This window comes from Magnolia sinica, chromosome 16, assembly GCF_029962835.1.
Source record: "Magnolia sinica isolate HGM2019 chromosome 16, MsV1, whole genome shotgun sequence".
Taxonomy (NCBI): Eukaryota; Viridiplantae; Streptophyta; class Magnoliopsida; order Magnoliales; family Magnoliaceae; genus Magnolia; species Magnolia sinica.
Window position 1 is genome coordinate 788,124 of NC_080588.1, and position 23,661 is coordinate 811,784.

A 23,661-nucleotide genomic window follows, 5' to 3' on the forward strand; every position below is an offset into this window, starting at 1 on the left:
TTTGAGAGAGGGGAGAGAGGAGAGGCTGAGGAAAAAGGTGGGGCTACATGTAGGTGCGTGTTACATAGAGAAAAGGCAATTGTGGGCAATCTAGACTCACTGTCTACCTTGTTGTGGCCCATTTGATCCTCCGATGTGCTCAATCTAACTCCCTAACATGAGATTATGAAGCAAATTTCCTGCACTGATGTTACACAATCATCAAAAGGTGGGTCCAATGTAACTTGTCTAATCGCCTCTCTAATTTATGTCATTGCTTCTCCAGCAAAATCTCAACCATCTTCATTTTTGCGATGAATTTACCTTCTCATAACTAGTGTTGCTGTGAGTAATTGCATCATAACCATCATCATTATCATCTAAGCTTTATCCTAACTAATTGGTATCCGCAGCATAAATCCTTTTGGGGGTGTTTGACGGTAAGTTACTTAAGATAAGCTACTTATTAAACTGAAGTGATTAACTTCAAATAAAAAAGCTATTTATAATTTATCACAAGCCAAACTTACCTATCTTAAATAAGATACTTATCCACTGTTGTAAGTAGAAAAAGTAACTTATTTGGTGGTATCCAAACGGGCCCTTTCTGCCATTCCACTTTGTCAAGGGCTATGACTTCAATTAGACAAGAGGTCGTCCGGTATTGCCCTACCACATTAAAAATGTGCTTTTAGGCCCAACTTTGCTTCTTTTAGAGCCACCAACTTACACAAACTCCTAATTGCGAGGGTAAAAATGTTAGAGCCAGTGGTGTTATATAAAGTAGTAGAGATTATGAAATGAAAAATGTTATAATTATTGATAGTATTATGGTATATGCATCGTATGGCATAATCCAAGTATAAATCTCTACGTTTTTCATCGCAGCTTGATCAAAACTAAAGAGTGCAGAACCATAATTTCAGGTCATTGAAAATAGCAATCTATATTGCAAAGGACCCAAGATCTTGACCATCTGATTCTGGACATAAAAAATAGGGGGGTTGGCAATTTAGGTAACATTTTCCAAACATAGCATCAAACAATATAAATTTATTATTTTATCTATCTTGAGATGCTTGCATTAGACAATGTATTTATCTGATTCTCAACCATCCTGAATTATAGCCATATGTGTTGTGTTAATGTGTACAAACTACTAAAACCACACCACACCACACCACATTGTTTTCCAGAACACATCAGATTTCCAAATTCAGTGTCCAAGCATTATTTCAGAGCGCCTATCTGTCCTTGATGAGAGCAGATTATTGAGGTAAGAAAAAAGAGTTTTTAGGGCGATAGGAGTGAGCAGCCTTCCTTGATGAGAACGAAGACGCTGCCACCGTCTCCTCTCGAGATACGTAGCTCTTCGTCAAGGTAAGTGGTCAGCAACCATGATTGTGCATTAGTGCTGGTGATTGGAATTTTCAGGGGCGGTTGGCTGGAGAGGCTCTTGACGACGGATGACGCCGTGTTCTGGACTGAAGATATTATGCCTTTGAAAGGAGAGAGGTCGATCTTTTGGCCCAGGAACTCCACGTTTTCTGGGACGACAATGGAGTCTGTCAGCTGGGGTGTGCCTATAATTCCTTCTTCGAACTTGATCTGGAAAAACCCAACAGCCAAGAGTCTATTAGTTTTGCTTACATTGCATTCAAACTTTTTTTTGGCACTGCAGGTGGGGACAAGACGAGAAGGGTGATTTATTTTAACTGTCAGTTTACCATGCAGACTCTGGCCCACCTGCGTAGCAAAACAGCATGGAAGCATTGTTTCCAACCAGATGGAATGGAAAGCTCAGCTCTTCCACACTTGTTCCATATGGTCACATCCCACTTCCCATCAGATCTTGATAAAATGGTGAGGACTTTTGTTACAAACAACGTTTCAAATCATTCTATTAAAGTATCGGTTACAAACTCTTACATATTGCTGGGCTGTTTCGGGCTGATACGGGAATGGATTTATTTTTTTTAAAGGCTCGTCTTTTATTGTTGGTATCCAGGATCCACATAGCAAGTGGCACATGTAATACGAGAGGAGGCGGCTCACGTGCAATGCACATGAAATCAAGTCATGTTTGGTAGGATATGTGGCTCATGAGTCATTTCAAGGCAACAAACGCACGGACTTTCGGCCTTGTCTCTTGCTGGAGACACAAATCCGTGGCTTCATTTCCACCTTAAGACTTCTGTGATGTGTAGGATGATTAGGACTGTTAGACCACAGCTCGAAAAAAACAAATAAATAAAAAGGAAAAATATAAATCTCGGACTTTAGATGTCTTGTATGCGTACATGTTGGCATGTGTGCTACTAGTGGAACGTGTGGAGCGTGTGCTTGAGTTTAGCAAAGCTCCCTCAGGGTTGGTTTGTGTGGAAAAAAAAGAAAAGAAAAGAAAGAAAGAAAGGGGAAGTGCCATGATTTTCTTTTACATGACCATTCACAGGTGGACTGGAGAAAAGCAGGGCATCCTGATGGTATGAAAGTCGTGAAATGCATCCAAGCTGTATGATGATTGGTCAAGTGCTCACATGGGGCTATTCGTGTAGGTGGTTGCTTGACCAATCACGGCAAGAGGTCACCACCCACATTTGGTCACTTCTCCATATTCTGTAAGTGGCCTTGTGGGTGACTGCTTGACCAATCATGGCACAAGGTCCAGCATGGGGTTCTCCAGTTCTCAGTGGGAAGCCCCTTCATTTCTTTCAAAATTCTAACACTAGGTCGCTCACTCACTCCATTTTACATAGAGCTGGGCATCGAGTCGAGTCGTACTGAGTTAGGGCTGACCCGACTCGATTTGGTTTTGAAATAAGCCTGACCTAAACTCGACTCAACTCGGGACCGAGTCCAGTATGCCCGAACCGATCCTAATCTAGGTCTAGCTTGGGCTAATCCGGACCGAGTTTGACCCGATAGAAAGTACTGAGTCGGTTCAAGTTGGCACCGATTCGGATCAAGGGAGGGAGGGAGGGAGGGAGGAGTGAAGAGGAGAGAGAGGAGGAGGGTGGTGATGGTGGTGGGTGACTGCTGGGCTTGGAAGAGGAGGGTGGGAGGGAGTAGAGAGGAGAGAGGGGAGGAGGGTGGTGATGGTGGTGGGTGGTTGCCGGGCTTGGAAGAGGAGGATGAGGGAGGAAGAGAGAGTTTGGAATTGGGTCGGGTGTAGTGTATAGGGTTAGAGATATGTAAAAATTAGGGGTTTTTATTATATATATACCTGAATCTGAGTCAAGTCGGTTTTAGATTGAGTCGAATTTGACAGGATCGAGTTATTGGTAACTCGAACTCGACTTGGTTTAAGTTCGGATTGGGTGAAGCTTATTCGGTTCGGACCGACTTATCCATTCGGTTTGGATTGAGTCAAGTCCAAACGAGTCGGACGAGTCGAGTTAGTTGAGTCGTCCCATGCCCAGCTCTAATTGTATGCTCACCACCTTCGTTTTTGCCATGGGAATAAGTGACTATTCCACAATTTACTTACCAATTATCTCATAAATGAAGGCCATTTTCTAATACTAATTACCAATCTTGAGAGTGATCACTTGAATTGATCACTCTTGGACAGACACAATCTTTTTGTTTGATTGCAATCTATGATTAACCAATGCAGACATCCAAATAGGCTCTAGGTGAAGAAATAAATAAATAAATAAAGCTGGATAAGAGGGTGCAGATTGTTTTTGATTGATGTCTTAAATCTGTAAATCAACATGTCTGTCGATGACAGTTCGATGCCAATGTTAAAATCCAAAATTTATCAAGTTGGTTGCTGGACACTTTAGGTGTCCCGTTCAATGCTGGGAAATCTCTGGGATTTCTTTCCAATTCTATTTGGGAATCTTCTTAAGGCTATATATAAGGGTGTAAATGGGATTAGGGCATATCTAAAGGATTTCTAATTCGTTCATAGGGTTTTTAAGGGCTTGTAAGGGGAGATTCGAGGCTTGTTCGAATCGGGTATTCTCTCTATCTCTTGTAATTTTTTGCTTTAGTGATATCTGTCACTTTGTACCGTAATTTTTTCCCGAAAGGATTTTTCCACATTAAATTCGGAGTCTTTGTGATTGGGCTTGATTGTGCGATTGGAATACTTTGCTTGATTCATCCGTGTGTGCTTCCTCCTTACTGCCAGAGTGCACTCACTGATTACATCATGACTAAGGCCATGAGTGTGATCACTTGGGTCAGGGACCCTTGGATTGTTTGATTGACACCATGGAGTGTAGACAATCTAGGACTAATTAGATTTCGATCCAGTACCCCAAAAGAAAAAAGAAAAAAAATGAAAAACAAGCTACCTGTACGCGTTTGGGACTCCGGACTTCGAATTTAGCGTTGGTGCTCAAGGAAGTAGTGGCCAAAGGGCCCTCGAATTGGACGGAATTCTGCACCGTCAATCCCTCAGAGTCGATGGTCTGTGAAATCTCTCCCACTTTCACCAGTGGAAGGCTCCTCCCCAACAGTGGAAAAAGATCCGAGAAAGACGTGTACCTGAAATCAAACACGCCCCCCATTAAAAATAAAAGAAAGAAGCTTCTTCCACAATCAGTGAAAAATCCTTTCTCAGCTCTACTTACGCAAGAATCCATTTCCCATTGAGAAGTGTCAACGCCTCTGTAGGAGCAGGTGTCGGATTCTTGGCTTCCAATTGAGTAATAAACTCCAATATCTCAGCCCTCGTCTCGCTGCTGGCCTTAAGTCCTCTGTCGGTCCCGTACAGTGAATCAACTAGTCCCCGTTTCAGCTTATCCACCTCGCTCGGCTCTTCTTCTACCAGTGCTGTTGTCGCCACACCGCCCAGCTCCTCCTTTGGTTCTGGGCCCCACTCATCGTCCGTTGCTCTAGCGGGCTGAGCCCAATTACGAGTCGAGGCTGAGAATTTCAATCCATCGGTCGAGTTCTTGGGCGAAATTATGATTGAATTGGAAGGGGAAAACGGGTTGTTGAAGCCCAATCGGCGGCACGGCCGATTGACAGAGAAGGTCTTGCATAGGAACGGGTTGATGGATGAAACTCCGGCCATGATTATAATAGAGAGAGAGAGAGAGAGAGAGAGAGAGAGAGAGAGAGAGAGATGTGAATGGAGTTTTGAGAAGATGCTGAAATGAAAATGGGGGAGCTTGGAATTCAATAATTTTTATGTGACTTCGTATCAGCACGGAATCTCCATCTCCATTGGCGATTCTTATTAGGACACATGGACCAATGAGAAAGATGGGTTATTGGAGTTTTTATTTTTTATTTTTATTTGTAAGTTATAGTGCTGCTATTCATTAGGTCCAACCCACATTTCATGGACTACTGCAATGATTCGACAGGTATTATATTAACCATTTCATGAATAGCCTTTAATATGGATTGTCAAGATCATTTATGCAAAAATGGGCTAAATCAACAATTTAATTCCATTTATTTGTTAGGCCATCATCGATTCCTTATGATTGTAAACGATCATTTTTGTTAAGCAATTGATGGCTATAAAAAACAAAGACAAATCATCCATGGATTGCATCGCATGATTAGCTGATTTTTGCACGGCAGTTCATGGATATATATATATATTTTGGGGACTTAATAGACAGCTCAGATTGATTGATTGGACAGTTCAAATGGACCAGTCCAGCTGGGACCACCATCACATACGGTACTCCCCAGATAGAGAGTAAAAAAAAAAGAAGAGGGGTTGGATGAGATTGCTCCAAGCGCACTTTGGTCAAATGACCATTCCCATCCCATGAGGGAAGGCATTTTTAACTACTAGCTGATAAGGATGTCAATTAGCCCCCGTAAAAATCATCACGGAAGAAAATGTCTCCTTATAATGAAGGCCTTGAGTCTGATTGTATCACTCCGCAACCAACCAAACCTGCTTTTAATTGCCCAACTTACTTGATGGAGGAAACCCATGACACCTTACAATCCTTTTTCTAGTGGGCAAAACATCTAATTCTCATTTATATGTTTGACACATGGTAGCCATCTCATCTTCCATTGCCTTACGATAATCCAATGCATCATGGTAATTTGAGGGCACATGTGCATTTGACAAAGATATAGTAGAGGTATAAAAGGAAGAATTCAAACGATAATATGAAATGAAATGGACCCACAGGTGAAGGTGAAGATTAAAAGGTGCCTAAATCACGCGGGAGTATCACTTCTCTAGCAGATTCTGGCTTTATAGTGGTAGAGTTGGTAAGTCTAGAAAGATCAACCATCGAGCAAGGCATTACAAGGCATCATAGATGAAACATCTATGGAGGAAAACTACCCCTTATTGTCAATAGGGGTAGAGTAGGGAGAGTCTGTTAGACAGAATGAAATATACCTTGTATAGATATAGTTGGTTTCCATAGGTAGATGATTCTGATTTTACTTCTTTCCTTGTATAGATGTTGTAATCTCTATATATTCAACTCCTTTGGGTTGTCTCAAATACACAAAAGCTTTCAGCTTCTCTCGATTTTCATGGTATCAGAGCTTCACTGATCCAAATTCGGCACCACCTGTCAGATCCGATCACCCCTGTGTCGTCCGGCCACCCCTGCTGCGTCGTCCGACCATCCCTCTGCTCGTCCAGGGCCCTCTGTTGCTCGTCTCGCGCCCCCTGTTGCAGATCCGACTACCCCATGCTCGTCCAACCGCCCCCTGTTGCAGATCCGACCAGTCCTTGCTCGTCCGACCGCCCCCTGTTGCAGATCCGACCACCCCCTGCACGTCTGACCGTTCCCTCTTGAAGATCCGACCACTCCTTGCCCGTCTGAACACCGCTTCTCGTCCGATCGCCCCTTTGCTCGTCCAGCGTCGCCCCTCTGCTCGTCCAGTGTCGCCCAGTCACCTCTATTGCTCGTTCTCTTCGAGTTCCAGCAACCCCATCCAGATCTGTTGCTCCCATCCAGATCTGTTGAAAATCTGTTGTTGTTGCTTTCATCCAGATCTGTTGCTGTTGCTGCTGCGTCGCCAGATCTCGCTTATCCAGATCCAGATCCACTATTGCTGTTGCGATTCCGCCAGATCCAGATCTACATTTTTCAGATCCAGAGCTCCTGTTGCTCTTCCTATTCCGCCAGATCCAGATACTGCTACCCCTTGGGTATCTCTTGCTGTACGGTACACCTAAAACATTCTTCTGATGTAACTCTTTGCGTGCTTTATATTAATTCCGATCAATGGACAAAAACTTATCACGTACAGAGGCCCCAAAGTGTAGTTTTGATGGTACCAACTATTCGCTATGGGCCATCCATTTTTAGAACTTCCTCAAGGGTCGTGGTTTGTGGGGACTAATTGATGGATCTGTTACTATTCCCACTTCCACGGATGCCGATAAATTGGCTGATTGGGAAATGAACAATGGACGGATTATTACCTGGATTCTCGATTCGGTCGATCGGTCCATTGCTATTGGCCTCACACCTCATCGCACGGCTAAGGCAATGTGGGAGCATCTTCAGACAATTTATCAATAAAGTAATGAGGCCCGGTCATATCGTCTGGAACAGGATCTCGTTAACCTTACTTAGGATGATGACAATATTCAATCATTTTATTCTAAAATTGTCACAATTTGGACTGAGATAGCCTTGATGGATCCAATATTTCCTAATGACTTTAGCATTTTTCAAACTATGCTCGAGAGTGCGCAAGTTCGCCAATTTTTTATGAAACTGCGTCCGGAATTCGAGCATTGTCGGCCTGCTCTCTTGAACCGTAGTCCTACTCCTTCATTGAATTCGGTTATTAATGATCTATTGGCTGAGGAACAACGACTGAAAGTTCTATCACTTCCTTCCTCGACTCCGGGATCATCTGATATGGTGCTTGCTGTGTCCACCACTACACCAACACGTGGCTCCTCTCCTTTAACTTGTCGCGGCTGCAACAAGGTGGGTCATGTTGTCGCTCAATGCAAAAAATGGTGCGCTTATTGTCGACGAACTGGTCATGGTATTCAAGACTGCCGTATACGTGCATATGCATCTTCTTCCGGCCGTGGACGTGGTGGTCGTGGTCGTGGCCATGGTCGTGCTCTTTCTACTACTGCTGCCACTATTTCTTCCAAGCCGACTGTTATTGATTCTACATCTACTATTTCTGTTGAACGTCTTTCATCTCCGTTGACTCCTGCGATGCTCCAGCAAATCGTTCAGGTCATTTCTGCGACCGGTATGTCAAGTATATCCCTATCTTCTACATGGTTCTTCGATTCGGATGCTTCCAATCATATGACCGGTGCTGTATTCCATCTTCGTGACATTCGTCCATACATCGACAATCAGGCTATTTCTACTGCAGATGACACTAGATTACCTATTCAGTCTGTTAGATCATTGACTTTCTCTCCTTCTGCTCATCGCCAGTTTACCCTTCGTGATGTGTTTTATGTCCCTAACCTCTCCTCCAATTTAATTTCAGTTGGTCAACTCATATCCAATAACTGCTTAGTCATATTTCTTCCCAACTGTTGTTTTGTGCAGGATCTGGTGACAAGAAAGGTACTTGGGAGGGGTAGGCGGCATGGTCGTCTATACGTGCTGGATTTTGATCCATCTGTCACTCCGGCTCGTTGTTTCTTTTCTCCTTCTTCATCAGACATTTCTTTGGCAAATAAATTGTGGAAACTATGACATTCCGATCGATTACTTCAGTTAATTTCGTCTGGCATGTTAGGGAATATTTCTCTTAATAAAAATGATTTAAATTATTCTTGTTCTTCCTCTGTCTTTCAAAAAGTAAGTGTGTTCCATTTTTCCTAAGTAATACAAAATCATCTTCTATGTTTGAACTTGTGCATACGGATGTTTGGGGTCCTTCACCAATTATGTCTCTCTCTGGGTTACGATACTATGTTATATTCATTGATAATTTCACACGTTACAATTGGATTTACTTTCTGCAATCGAAGTCACAGGTTTTTAAAAAATTCAAGTTATTTCACTCTATGGTGGAGACTCAATTTCGGATTTCAGTTCAAACTCTTCGCTCTGACTCAGGGGGGGAATATCTCTCAACTGATTTTTGTACATTTATTCAAAGGCATGAGATTATTCATCAAACCACCTGTTCTGATACTCCACAACAGAACGGGGTGGCTGAAAGAAAAAATCATCATATTGTTGAAACTGCCAACACCCTGATGACAGCTATGAGTGTTCCTCATTCTTTCTGGGTGGAAGCAATGTTACATTCCGTCTACTTGATTAACCGGATGCCAACCAAAGTTCTGAACAGTAAATCTCCTTACTCTGTTCTCACCGGCTTACCTCTTGCATATTCCACATTTCGTGTTTTTGGTTGTATCTATTATGTTCACCTGGCTTCACGTGAACATAACAAACTATCTCCAAAATCAGTCAAATGTATGTACTTGGGATTTGAGAAAATTCAGAAGGATTTTCGATGTTATGATCCGATTTCTCATCGTGTTCGGGTTTCACGACATGTAGTTTTTCTTGAACACATTGCTTTTCATTCATCTCTTATTCCTCCACACACTCCAAACTCTCCTAGTCTAACTGCCTTTCCAGAAATTCCGTTTGCCTCAAGTACTCTCCCTTGTCCGTTGTAGGTTTACTCACGTTGACCACGTACAGATCCACCACCTATTACTCAACCCGAACCTACTGTACCTGCTGCCGATCCCGAACCTACCTCGATTCGTCGTTCCGCTCGTGAACATCGAGCGCTTGATCAGTTGATATGCTCTATGTTTGCCATGAATGCTACTCTAGATACCGTTTCTATTCCTTCTTCATACTCCTAGGCAGCCACTCATGATTGTTGGAAGAAGGCTATGGCAGAAGAACTTGCAGCATTGGATGATAATCATACATGGGACACTGTCACTCGACCTGCTGACCAACAGCTAATTGGTAGCAAATGGATTTATTTTGTCAAACTCAAGTATGATGGATCATTGGATCGATACAAGGCTCGACTTGTCGCTCAGGGATATAAACAGGAATATGGATTGATTATGATGAGACTTTCGCTCCCGTGGCCAAGATGAAAACTGTTCGTACTCTTCTGGCTATATCTTCTGCTCGCTCATGGCCACTCGCTCAGATGGATGTGAAAAATATCTTTCTTCATGGAGATCTCCAAGAAACCGTATATTTGAAACCTCCTCCTGCCTCTTTAATCCCTGACAATAAGGTATGTCGCCTAAAGAAAGCCCTGTACGGCCTCAAACAGCACCTAGGGCATGGTTCCAACGCTTTCACGATGTTGTTACGGGTGTTGGCTTTACTTAAAGTGGTCATGACCCATCCTTATATTTGCGCATCACTGCTCACGGAATTGTCATTGTTCTGATCTATGTTGACGACCTCCTCCTGACTGGTAGCAATGCTACTGACATCTCGGCTTTAAAGGAAGTTCTGCAATCCTCCTTAAAGATGAAAGACCTCGGCCATCTCACATACTTTCTTGGGCTTGAAATTTCACGTTCTAAACGTGGGATCCTGGTTAGCCAGCGTAAATATGCCAATGATCTTCTCGCTTTGGCATCATTGACAGATCAGAAAATAGTTCAGACTCCCTTAGAACTTAACATTCATTATGGCCGCGACAATGGTGATCTACTTGTATAGCCCGACTTATACCGCCGTTTGGTTGGGAGTCTGGTTTACTTAATTATGACTCGCCCTAATATTGCCTACGCTGTCCAAGTCGTCAGTCAGTTTGTTTCTGCTCCTCAGACTCTTCATATGACTGCGGTGTTACGCATCATACGGTACCTACGTGGAACTCTAGATCGATCACTGTTCTTCTCATCCACGGTGACTCTGGACCTTCGTGCTTATTCGGATGCTGATTGGGCTGGTTGTGCTCTCACACGAAGATCTACCACTGGCTACTGTGTTTTTCTCGGCACTTCTTTCATCTCTTGGAAGTGTAAGAAGCAGGCCACTGTTTCCAAATCAAGCATAGAAGCCGAGTATCGGGCGATGTCTACTGCGTGTAGTGAGCTTGTTTGGTTACGTGGACTTCTTTCTGACTTGGGCATTCCTGTGCAGAATCCTACTCCACTCCATGTTGATAATGTCATTGCCATTCAGATTGCCTCTAACCCGATTTTTTATGAACGGACGAACCATATTGAAGTTGACTGTCACTTTATCCGTGAGAAATTTCAGTCTGGGCTCATTTCTCTACCACATGTTGCATCCCATGATCAGATTGCAAACATTCTCACCAAGTCCCTAACTTCTGCACGTCACTCATTTCTCGTTGGCAAACTATTACTTGTCGATGACCCGCATTAGTTTGAGGGGGGATGTTAGACAGACTGAAATATGCCTTGTATAGCTAGCATACCTTATATAGTTGGTTTCCACAGGTAGATGATTATGATTTTACTTCTTTCCTTGTATAGATGCTGCAATCTCTATATATTCAATCCCTTTGGGTTGTCTCAAATACACAAAAGCTTTTAGCTCCTCTCGTTTTTCAGAGTCCTCAAAGAACGTGACATCGATACTCACATATAGACATTGAACAATGTGGTCAAAATACCTACACCCTTTTTGTGTACACGAATTTCCAAGAACCAAACATTTAACTGCTCTGGCATCAAGTTTGTTATTGTTAGGTCCAAACTTATGAACAAAAGAGATGCCACCAAAAACACGAGCAGGTAATGGAAAATGTTCTAAGACATGAAACATGGTAAAAAATGGAGTTGTTCCATTCAACACTGTAGAAGGCAAACACTTAATGAGATGACAAGCCATCAAAACAACATACCCCCAGAAACATTTAGAAGGCAAACAATTAATGAGATGACAAGCCGTCGAAACAACATACCCCCCGAAACATTTGGGAACACGTATAAGAGTGAGTAAAGATCTGGCCACCTCTAAGAAGTGTCAATTCTTCCTTTCAGCTACCCCATTCTATTGCGGGGTATAGGCACACGAAGCCTGGTGTTAAATGTCAAGTGATGCCAAATATCATTGGAAGGAGGAGGACAAATATTTCAATGTATTATCAGGCTGGAAAATCTATATATTAGTGTGAAATTGATTTTGAATCTCATGATGGAAAAAAATAAAAAATAACAAACACGAGTAATCATCCATAAAAGTAATAAAATATTAAAAATCATTAAAACTTAGAATCCAAATAGGACCCATTCATCTGAGTGTACTAAATAAAATGGAATAGAACATCTAATATCATGGCTTGTAAGAAAAGTAAAATGGTGGTGTTTTGCCAACTGGCATGGCTCACAATTGATTGAACTAAAGATAATGAACGGACTAAGAGTTTTAAAGACTCCAAAGAATGGTGACCTAACCGATTATGCCATTATAGAGGTGATGTGCTAACATGGAGCACATTGCCAAAAATTCATGGAGGAAGTCTACATGGAGCAACCACAAGAAAAGGGTAAGAAAACGCTTACCGTTAAAACCTTCTTAGAATCATAGAAATTTTGAATCAAACTAATATTTTTGTTTTCTCTTCATTTTGGAGAGAAACGCCTTATGGCAAAGAAATGTCATGATGAGCCCCATGAAGGTTTTAATGGTGAGAATTTTCATCCCTGTCATTTTCTATGGTAAGACCTACTTGAGTTTTAGATCTAACTCATTTTTGGGCTCATGTCTTGACATACGCGGCAAAAATGATGGACGAAGCAGATGTCATAGGGAGTTGTAGTTGGGTGGTGGGCGTACAGAGGTTTTGATTACTTGAGCTCTTGGTAACAGGGATTGTAGGAAATCTCCTATCCTGCGGAACTCAACGGGCCCACTTCACTTTTTAGGATACTGAATTTAACAAGAAAAACTCTGATACTGTGATAGAGAGTGTGATGGATGATACAAGGACACCAGATAATTACTTACGAATTGGATATGTAACATACGAGTAATTCAAACTAAACCGATAAATTATGGGACCATTTTCGAAGGACCATGAACTGAAAATTAAGCTTGTCTAGAAATTTGATCATCAAATTGGGAGCATCTATTTTATGGTTTTAAAAAATGAAATATGTTTATTTCAATAAACAATTGTCCTTGAACCATAGGTAAGGATTGTTCAACCAATTTGATATTGGGACTGTGACTCGTTTTACAATTTACTTTGTTTAATTTGAACTTTTTTATGCCACATTGTGAATGCTAGAAATTAACACCCATAAGTTTTTGTCTTTGTTTTTGGTATGTATAGGTTGACTTGCAATGGTGACAGTTGACTTGGAGTCATCACTAGCTAATTTAATCAAAATCCTGCAGTTGGCTAGACCCTGCAGAATCTATATAAGCTAGAGAATCTGAGGACTCTCTTGCTTAAAAGTGACTCCTTATCTACGACTTGAGATTTCGGGTAAGGGACCTCAGTTACAGGAAGGAAAGCTGCTAAGCATCCTCTCTATCCCTACGAATGTATGATCTCTACTTCGTTTGGTTAATTGGTTTCAGAGAATAAGATGATTAAGATGTAAAGAGTTAAAATAAGACTATGTAAACTCGGATTTCTGATGTGGTAAGATCTGAAATTTCGACAAGCCGCAGAACATACTTCTAAATGATGTCTAGAAAAACAAGTGGGTTAAGTGGAGATGTGATGATGTTAGAATGATATGCATCAGGCTAGACATCTATGAGTTTTTGATGTGACAGGATTTGAAATTCCGACAAGTCATAGAGTGTATGGGAGCCTAGAGAAGCATGGAAGTTGAAAAAGGAAGTAATGACGTGATTAATGAGATATGAATGCCAGTGATGATGGCTCCATCTTTGGCTTGCAAGTCAAATCAGCTTGGATGAAATGGGTGCCCTACGGTTTAAGATTTGTAGCCCAAGAAGGGTTAGGCTCAAGAAAGTGACTCTTGGAAGGTAAGATGCTTAGAGAGGGCTGGAAGAGGTTGAAGAGGGGGTTGGAAGGGATGGCGGCTTAGAAGCTCAAGCTCACCTCTCACTTTCACTCACTTACCCTCTTACTCTCACTCTCCTCATCTTGGTGAGTGTTGGTTGTTTTTTGTTGGTGTGGAATGAGGAGAGGAGGGGGTATTTATAGTCCCAGGGGTGATTTTTTTTGTGATTCTTGAGATTATGGAGGGTAAAGGATGGGTAGAAGCTTGTGATTGGTGGAGGAAAAAGAGGTGCCCCATGGCACTCTCTCATAGATTGATAGGATTGGTAAAATGATGAATAATAAGAGTTCCAGGGGTAACATGGGTCCTACTAAAGTTGTCTCTATAGGAGAGCAACAATTGTTGCTCTAGGCATAACTCTAGAGAGGAGGTGGTAATTGAAATACCGCTGGAGGTAATCCGAATATCTCCCCTTCCTGTTCCTCCTTGCATTTTAGTTAGCTGGCTCACTTGGAATTGGAGGGTGGCTTAAGGCTTGGGTTTGGAAATAGCTTTGGCTTGAAAATGACTTTTAAAGCTTATGGCTTGGGAATTGCTTGAGTTTGGGTAATGACTCCTAACGATCATCCATGCTCTATTAGGTTGTTATCCCGAGCGGAGTGTCTACACACATTTACAATTTTCAACTGGCTACATATCGTGTCTCAGACAAATAGAATATGAAATGTTGTGAAAAAACACCCACAAGAGATCAATATAGGCGAGTTCAAAACACAAGAAAATGGTCAAACAAAAGACCAAAATGGCTGAAAAAAGATGAGACAAGAAACACATGAATTTATGTATTTTTGCACTATGTTTGCTCCACAGAATAGTAAGATAAAGCTTTCTTTACTAAAAATAAAAGAAACAGAAGTATAAAACTTACCTCTCTTCCAACCATACAAGGAATCTCACACCAAGGATTGCCCCATATTATTGAACCACAACATGCTTCTTATCTCTTATTTTAGTTTGGCTCTTTTGGTGTTTTATTAAGCTATTTTCTTTTGTACATTATCGATCCTTGAACCAATCAACTCCACGGTTCAGATTTGTTGCACATTTGCCCTTTACCACTAAAATAAAGAACAATAGCATGATACCTTTCTGCCAAATCACACTGCATGTTCCACATAACATGCATATGCTCATTGACATAGCTGTCAAAGCTCTTGGGCCCACCATGATGTATGTGTTTTATCCACCCCCTCCATTCATTTAAAATCTCATTTTAGCACATGAGCTCAAAAATAAGATATATCTAAATCTCGGTTGGACCACACTATAAGAAACAGTGGTGATTGAATTTTTACCTTTTGAAAATTTCTTGGGGTCATATAAAATTTTAATCAAATTAATATTTGAGTTTTCCCTTCATCCAGGGTCATATGACCTTATCAACAACTTAAATGGCAAATAAACATTATAGGAGACAGGAAATTTTCAACAGTGAGAGTCCAATCACCACTGTTTCCTGTGGTGTGTCTCCTCTGAGATTTAGATCTGCCTCATTTTTGGGGGTCATGCCTAAAATGAGCGCTTAAAATGGAGACACATACATCATGGTGGGGCCCACAGAGCTTTGGCACCAGCTAGCTGGCTAGTGTTGAGGTGACCAGCTAAACCGCATCCCCTTGGATGGGCCACACTTGAAAAATTAAGTTAATACGTTTATCATATTTTCAATTTTGTAAAATGTTTTATTGGCTAATTAATAATAATAATAATAATAAAAATAATAATAAAACTTATTACCTAAAGTCTAATGTTTTAGTACCCAAGCTATAAATCCATGAATTTGTACAAGGGCACCACATTTATTAAAAGGGTACTCTCTCATTTTATCTATTTGGGTTTCAACACTGAAGTCATGGGATTGAGTAACCATGTGGTATGTGTGGGTGTGAGTGAAATAAATAAATGGTTATAATCATCCATCAAATGAAAATTTTTCGGCCATAGACTATCCACGAGGCATCCCGTCTATTGGGTGCACACGAACCAATTATATCCGTAGACTCTGACATGGAGCGTGTTAGAAAAATCCAACTTGAACTTTGTTAAATCTCTTGGGTTGTGCTGTAATTATTTAAACTTGTGATCAGTATTAAAAAATAATGGTAATACCACATTCAATATTTAAGCATTTATAAGTTGGACAGTTATGATCATTTGATCAAATATTTTTGTTTTGGTTTTAATTAGGAAATTCATTGTGGTTTGCGGGAGGTCTTGACATGATCTCAACGACACACGTTGCCATGTACAATGATTCAAATAAATAGCCTACTCTTCTTCAATTGTTATAGACCTGCCCATATAGGTCATCAATAGGTTGGACCAGGCGATCCCACTTGACTTGACCCAAAACCCAAAACAAGCTTGAGTTGGGTCAGATCATTTGAGGCTGACCCACATACAATTAAATGGGTTGAGTCAGCTTAGGCTTGATGAATTTTAATTGGGTTGGGTTAGGTCACAGGATAATGGGTCGTAGATTGGATTTGGGCTAGAATTCTTGGCCTGTTTAATAAATGAGTCGGGCTTGGGTCGACCCCACCCAGCCTCAACCAAAGCCCATTGCCACCCCTAGATTTTATTATATGATAACTTTTTTTTTTTTTTTTAAAAATTATTATTACAGTCACACACACACCACCACACACACTCACGCCGTAGTGGGATTTCACCACCTATGGGTACTCGAACCCTTGACCGGGTGTTGAAACTCCAAAGAGTCTACCACCGGAGCAAGAGCAAGGACCCTTATTATATGATATCTGAGTGAAAGCAATCTCCTGGAATGCGAGCTTTGTTTTTCGGCAATAGATGGTGGCTGTTCCCTTCGCTGGACCAATGCATGCATTCCCTTTACCAATGGAAATATTAGGATGGTTGAGAAGCAGTGATGGAGGCTTAGATGTAATGTACAAATAACAATGCAACATATGCATGGAATTCTCCGAAGATGGAATGGTTTCTGTGAGGCCGGAGAAATAATTGGACTTCCGTGAGGTCATCATTGTGGGTCCCACCTTGATATATATGTTGTATATCCATGCCGTCCGTCCATTTTGTGAGATCATTTTAGGGCCCTAAAATGAAGTAGATCTAAATATTAGGTGGACCACACCAATCACAGGAAACAGTGGTGATTGAAAGCCCACTGTTAAAAACTTCCTAGGACCCACTGTAATGTTTATATGCCACTTATTGATAGGGTCACACAGACCTGGATGAAGGAAAATCACAAATATTTTGATCCAAAACTTTTGTGGTGCACAGGAAGTTTTAATAGTGACTATTCAATCACTACCGTTTCTTGTGGTGTGTTTCACCTGAGATTTGTATCAGCTTCATTGTCGGGACCATGTCCTAGAATGAGTTAGAAAAATAGATAGATGGTCTGGATATACAGCAGACGCATCAAGGTGGGCTCCACAGTCACGGCCTCACCGAAGTCAGTATTTCCTCAATCTCACCGAGTCAGCAGACACATCAAACTGGGCTCCACAGTCCAATTTGCAACTTTTCCCCAGTCCAAGAAAATTAGGAGTCGTTTGGCACTCAGGATTTGAGGGTATTCTGAACCTACTGTGGTTTGAGGTTATTCTAAATTCAAATATTTCAAATCCATACTTTTGGTGAGTTGTTAAATCCTTCCAATTTTCTTAGATTATTAATCTTTTTTTTTTAAAAATAAAATAAAATATTTTACTCATTTTTAATAGCAGGAGAGTCACATGTGTAACATGTTTGTCATTGGGCTATTAATCTATTATACACGTGCCCAGTGATAATATCCCAAAACAATAAGATTATCAACTGCATCACTAAAATTACATCATTAGAAAGATTTGAGCAATCTAAACATTAGCTATGTATTCATTGGTTAAAAAATGTTGATTAGTCACTTGGTTTCGATCCTATACTTTTCGCCTATTTGAGACTTAGAATTTCATCATTTTGTACTACAATATATATTCAATGGGCTTGTTGTAGTCATTGTGTCAAACATCTCTCTCTTTGTAGTCATTGTGTCAAACATCTCTCTCTCTCTCTCTCTCTCTCTCTCTCTCTCTCTCACACACACACACACAAATATATAGGATGCTTTAGTAATTAAATTCAAACTCTTATAAATATATGACATAATTTAAACACATTGCTATTTTTTGGATTACACAGGATTTTGAATCTTCTTCTTCTTCTTCTTTTTTGTTTTTTTTTTTTTTTTTTGGGTTAGCTTGTTAGTACACATTCATGTCAGCACACACACACCATGTTAGCCACAACCACTAGGGATCGATACCAAGACCTCAAGTGTTGAAACGAGACTTTTGAATTCAAGAGATATCCGATCTAAGTTTATGAATACCTTGTGCTGAATGAGGCCTTGTGACTTTGAACTGTGTTGATTAAGTTGTAATATATATCTATATTTAGAGTGCATGTGGGATTCATGATAGCAACATTCATCCTTTCATATATAGAGTGGGGCAGGCTCCAGTGGCACTAGTGCTACCCTAGGCTTACTGTGCACCAGGTAGATGTAAGGCCCACATGATGTATTCACACCATCCAACTCCTCATTTATCAATGAGTCACTTCCAAATAACCCATGCAACAAAGAATCAACACGATCCAAAACTAAGGGAATGGCTTATGAGAGAACAACCACCCTTGAAATCCTCTCTAATTATGTCCCATGTGTTATGGCCCATTTAAGTTTTGGACCGAGTTGATTCTTGGGCCACACCGGTTTCTTGAGGTAATGCATCTTATGTATGGATTGGATTCTATAAATTTCTGAGCTTTCGGTACTAGAAAAATATAATACAGCTTTCAAGAATCAAACCTTTGGCGGTGCATTAAAGCATAATACTATCACCAACGTTTTCACGCGTGAAAAGTTTGCTTTTTTACATATAAAATTATATATGTAGATAAAGTTAAATATTTATTCACATAATTTATTTTCTTATATTTTATTAATTCGCTATATAGAAAATGTTGATTTAGGTCCAATTTCATAGCACAGTGGTAGACAGGTTGCCTTTCAATACTAAAATTATAAAAATATAGACTGATTACACGGTACTCATTACATAAGAATGCAACTTGACCATCCAAGTAAAAACGTTTGAACAGCTGTGGAGACCCACTTCCAACATCATACCTTTAGAAGCCGTGGGGCTGATCTTGATGTATGTATCATATACTGTTTTTCCATTTCATTGTAGGACATGAGCCCAAAAATGAAGGAGATTCAAATCTTAAGTGGACCATACTATATGAAACAGTAGTGATTGAATGCATTTCCATTAAAAAACATCCTGGGGCCCAACATAATGTTTTAGTGGTGTTTATTTGCCATCCTACCTGTTGATGTGGATGAAGGAAGAAAAAAAAAAAAAAAAACAAATATCGGCTTGGTCCACAAGAAGTATTTAATGTCAATCACCACTGTTTTTAATGAGATGTTCCACCTGAGATTTAATTTGTTTCATTTTTGGGCTTGTGCCAATGATACGCGAGAATGGATGCACCACATGGATATAGAATAAATACATCAAGGTGTGAGACCCTGTATCCACCAAAACCGGCATGCTGAGCTACTCAGTACACTCTTAGGGCCTTATTGATCAATGGTCTGGATTGCCCTAAATGTTGAATAGTGTGATAGGGAGCATTATGAATCTCATTGAGTGTTGTTTGGATGCCCTCAAAATCCAACTAGCTGAAATTAACAGTTTACATGCATATGATTTACAACCCTGGCGGGCTGGATTGAGTACTTTGCTTATCGTATTGAGTAAACTCAGTTAGGCCCACTACGAATGTATGTGGTTTAACCACACGGTACATCCATTTTTTCAGCTCATTTTAGGGTTTGAGCCCAAAATTTAAGCATATCCAAAGCTCAAGTGGATCATACCACTGAAACAGTGGGAATAACAGTGATGTCTATTTGTCATCTAACCTGTTCATAAGATCATAAAAACATGATTAATAGAAAAAACAAATATAAGCTTCATCCAAAACTTTTTGTGACCCCTAATAATTTTTCACCGGTAGAAGTTCAATTCACAGTCTCCTGTGGTGTGATCCATTTGAACTTTTGTTATGCTTCAATTTTTCTCACATGACTTAAAATTATCTATTAAAGTGAATGGACGGAGTGGATAAAATACATAATACATAAATCATGCTGAACCTCGAGCTTACTCACTGGGGTCCACTGTGATGTATCTGATTACATGAACTATTGAAAGCTCATTTTAGGGCATTATCCAAATCTAAGTGGACTATTATACCGGAAACAATAGTAATTGGCCATTGAAAACTTCTCTTAGGCCACAAAAGTTTTGGATCAAGGTGATATTTGTGTGGTCCCTTCATCCAGATCTTTGTAACCTTATCATCAGGTTGGATGGCAAATAAACATCCCGGTGACCCCCGTGAAGTTTTCAATGGTGAGGATTTAACCACACAACTGTTTGCTATAGTATGGTCCACGTAAGATCTGGATTTACTTCATATTTGGGATCACTCTCTAAACTGAGTATTCAAAACGGTTGGACGGTGTGGATCTAAGACACATACATCTGTGAGCCCCACAGTCAGGGTCCCACCCACCTCGGTGGATCGGGGTCTCACTTAATCCGCTCCCCTTTCATGGATGGACCCGCACTATAAGTCTATAAGGGCTTGTTTGGGCAGTGGGATTAGAAGGGATTAGGTTTGGATGGGATTCATCTGATCCTGTGCCAATTTCACTCCATGTTTGGGAAGAATGGAAAAGCTTGGCATTAGAGTAGATGGAATTGCATTGGTCGTGTGCCAATTTCACTCAATGTTAGAAAGTTGTGTAGGTCCCACCATGATGTGTGGGCTATATCCACACCGTCCACCCATTTTTCGAGATTATTTTAGAGTATAGGCAAAAAATTCAGGTAAATCTAAAGCTCAAGTGGACCCCACCATAGAAAGCAACGGGATTGAATACTTACTGTTGAAAACTTAAAACTTCTTTGGGGCCACATAAGTTTTGGATCTATCTCATTTTTGGGCCCATGCCATAAAATGAGGTTAAACAAGTGAACGGTTTAGATATAACACCTTATTCTCATTAATTTCAAATGATGGTGGGTATATCCATTCAATGTACCACCGTATTACCAACAAAGTGGAATTAATCTTATCCCATGGCAACATGGCAACAGGGACAATCCCTGCTACAATCCGCTCCCCTTTCATGGATGGACCCGCACTCTAAGTCTATAGTGGCAAAATCTCGTTCTCAGGAATTTCTCGGGAGATTTCAAAATTTGATGTTTTCGCCATGTTATTATCAAAATATCACAAAAAGGCAAAAAAAAAGAAGTTATAATTATTTATATTATTGATAGTGAATTATTAAATAAATTTCTCAGGAGATTTCAAATTTTGATGTTTTCGCCATTTTCTTGTTATTATCGCAATAAAAGCACGACATTTTACGATCCAGAAATATCATGCAATCTCGCAATATTATCACGATATTTTTCAATTTTGAAAAAATATCGTGATAATATCAGGATAATGTCGTCTAGTGTATTCTCACAATATTATCACATCGCGAGATTTAAAAAATCTCGGCGTATTTATCACACCGCCGCATTGATCAATCCCAGCGGGTTCCTTGATCGAATCTGAACCGTTCCCCCATTTCCTAAACCGTCAACGCCTTTGCCGCCTTCTCCTCGAAGGGTGACTTGTTCCGTACCGACGATTTTCGGTGCATGGGCCATCCATCCAATGGTGAGCCCCACCAGATCAACGGTTCGAATGACCCAATAGCGTAGGGCATGAGATCTGCGCCGATAACAGGAACCAATCACCACCACAGGCTGTTTCCACCGTTGGATACATTGAACGGTGGGATTAAAAAAGAAATATTTAATGCATCCAACGGCTGAAAACGGCCCCCTACCAGAGGGAGGGGTCCACGTGCCTGCAGGTGATCAATTCTCCAAGATAACGCAAGACGTCATGAATCCATTGCAAAGGATCCAAAGCGCCAACACTAGGCTGTGCGTTTGCCACAATCCTGTCTAACTCATCCATCATTCGTTCGGATTAATCCAGACCGTTCGAACGATAGGCTTCATAACCGATGGACCGTAGATTAAAAAAAAAAAAAAAAAAAAACAAAGATAGGATAACATAACCGTCCAATCAGTGGCCACCAAATGTACGGTCTAAATAAAATGGCCGTTGAAACAGGCGAAATCAAATGGCCAAGAAACCATCGCGTATGGGGTCCACAATTTCTATGGCCTGTATCAAATCAAAGCCACAAAACAGATAAACCATCTGATTCCATCCCTCCTCACATGCCAGATCCAAGAAACGATGAAAAAAAAAAAAAAAATCCAATGAAAAGCAAATAAGCGATTTTGAGATTTTAAAAGTTTCTCACATTCATCGAAATTAGATTAATATCATTTTTGTACAGAAAGAGATGAAGAGAGGGGAGAGAGATAGAGAAAACCCAGATCAGATCCGGTCTGATTTTACCTAATCCTTGATCGATCTAACTCCAACAAGACAGACCCAATTCAAAGTCCATGCAGTTGAAGAAAACCCACATCTCAAAAAAAGGAAAAAAGAAAAAAATCCCAAATACCCAGCAAGGGAATGAAACAGAAAAAAGAAAAAAAGAAAAAAAGAAATCTTATCTCATCATCTTCACCGTTCAGAGGCAGAGATCCGTCCTCCGTAAATCATCGCCTTCGTCGCCGTCCACTTCAGACGGCGGAAGGTTGAGATCGAAAGGCAGAGGCGGTCTCCGGACCGAGGACGACTCAAAATCCCCGTTGTCTTCGACGATCGAAGACGACGATCCGCAATCGCTGCGGCACTCGTCGTCGGGAAGCACTGGCGGTGGAGCGGGTCGTTGCGATCGGCGGTGACTGCGGGCCGCGGCGGCCGTTCCTGCGGTTGAGATCTTCGGAACGCTGACGGATTCAACGGTGCTGCTGAGGCTGCTGGTGGTGGGCCGCTGATGCTGGTGGTGAGGGTTTTGGTGGAAGGGCAGATTGGGGTAAGGAGACGAAGGGTAGATTGGGAAATTGGTCTTGGCCTTGGGGCCGCGTAGTGCTCGGGCGGCGTTGTCGTATGCGCGGGCAGCGTCCTCGGCCGAGTCGAAGGTGCCGAGCCATACTCGAGCCTTCTTCCACGGGTCTCTGATCTCCGCCGCGAATCGTCCCCACGGCCGCTTTCGTACGCCGCGGAAGCGAGTCTCTGGTTTCCGTGACTCGCTCGGGTTCGGCGTCGGTACGGTTGCATCGATTCCTCTCCCTTTCCGCATCGGATGGGATGTGCGGGCCGGCGCGACGGATGTTCGGAGCTGAGAGAGTAGGGGGCTGGGATGGATTGGAGGGCTCTTTGTAGGAGGAGGAGGAGGAGGAGGCGCCAGAAAAGGGCGAAAGGGGCAGAAATGGAAGGGAGAAAGAAAAAGAGGGTTAGGAAGAATCGGTGCGCCTCCACCCTATCTAATCCTCACGCAGATCTCTTTCTCGATTTCTCGCCCCTTTCTTGAGAAAAATGACCCCGCGTTTACGTGCGAGCATAGAGATCCAATGAAGCGAATCGCGGCACACGTGTCAAAAATTCACAGTATGTCATATCCTCGCCGTTCTTTCGGCTAGTGGAACCCGAACTAACATGGCCTTTTGCAAAAGTCAAGCTGAGAAAAATGCCGTTACCTTCCCCCCTTCTTCGTGAGAAAAATGTACCGTTAAAAACAAGATGATGATTCT

General features: G+C 41.3%; 2 protein-coding genes across 2 annotated transcripts; both read right to left on the reverse strand.

Annotated features, from left to right (window-relative positions):
• Positions 1-1,063: 1,063 nt before the first annotated feature.
• Positions 1,064-5,080, reverse strand: LOC131228969 (plastid-lipid-associated protein, chloroplastic-like). Its single transcript, XM_058224816.1, has 3 exons — positions 4,563-5,080; positions 4,284-4,476; positions 1,064-1,587 (listed from the first exon to the last, which is right to left on the reverse strand). Exons 1-3 carry the CDS (start codon positions 5,006-5,008, stop codon positions 1,273-1,275), a joined length of 954 nt encoding a protein of 317 aa, XP_058080799.1. The 5' UTR covers positions 5,009-5,080; the 3' UTR covers positions 1,064-1,272.
• A 17,214-nt stretch (positions 5,081-22,294) lies between these two features.
• Positions 22,295-23,414, reverse strand: LOC131228970 (ethylene-responsive transcription factor 3-like). The gene has a single exon (XM_058224817.1). It carries the CDS (start codon positions 23,208-23,210, stop codon positions 22,596-22,598), a length of 615 nt encoding a protein of 204 aa, XP_058080800.1. The 5' UTR covers positions 23,211-23,414; the 3' UTR covers positions 22,295-22,595.
• Between the last annotated feature and the right edge of the window lie 247 nt (positions 23,415-23,661).

What these genes read in the sequence shown, in the direction of transcription:
- LOC131228970 (XM_058224817.1), bottom strand. Translation starts at nt 23,210, where the DNA reads ATGCGGAAAGGGAGAGGAATCGATGCAACCGTACCGACGCCGAACCCG.
- LOC131228969 (XM_058224816.1), bottom strand. Translation starts at nt 5,008, where the DNA reads ATGGCCGGAGTTTCATCCATCAACCCGTTCCTATGCAAGACCTTCTCT. An exon ending in AATGGGAAATGGATTCTTGC is followed by an intron (nt 4,477 to 4,562) that starts GTAAGTAGAGCT and finishes GTTTGATTTCAG; the next exon opens with GTACACGTCTTTCTCGGATC. An exon ending in GGAGTCCCAAACGCGTACAG is followed by an intron (nt 1,588 to 4,283) that starts GTAGCTTGTTTT and finishes GGGTTTTTCCAG; the next exon opens with ATCAAGTTCGAAGAAGGAAT.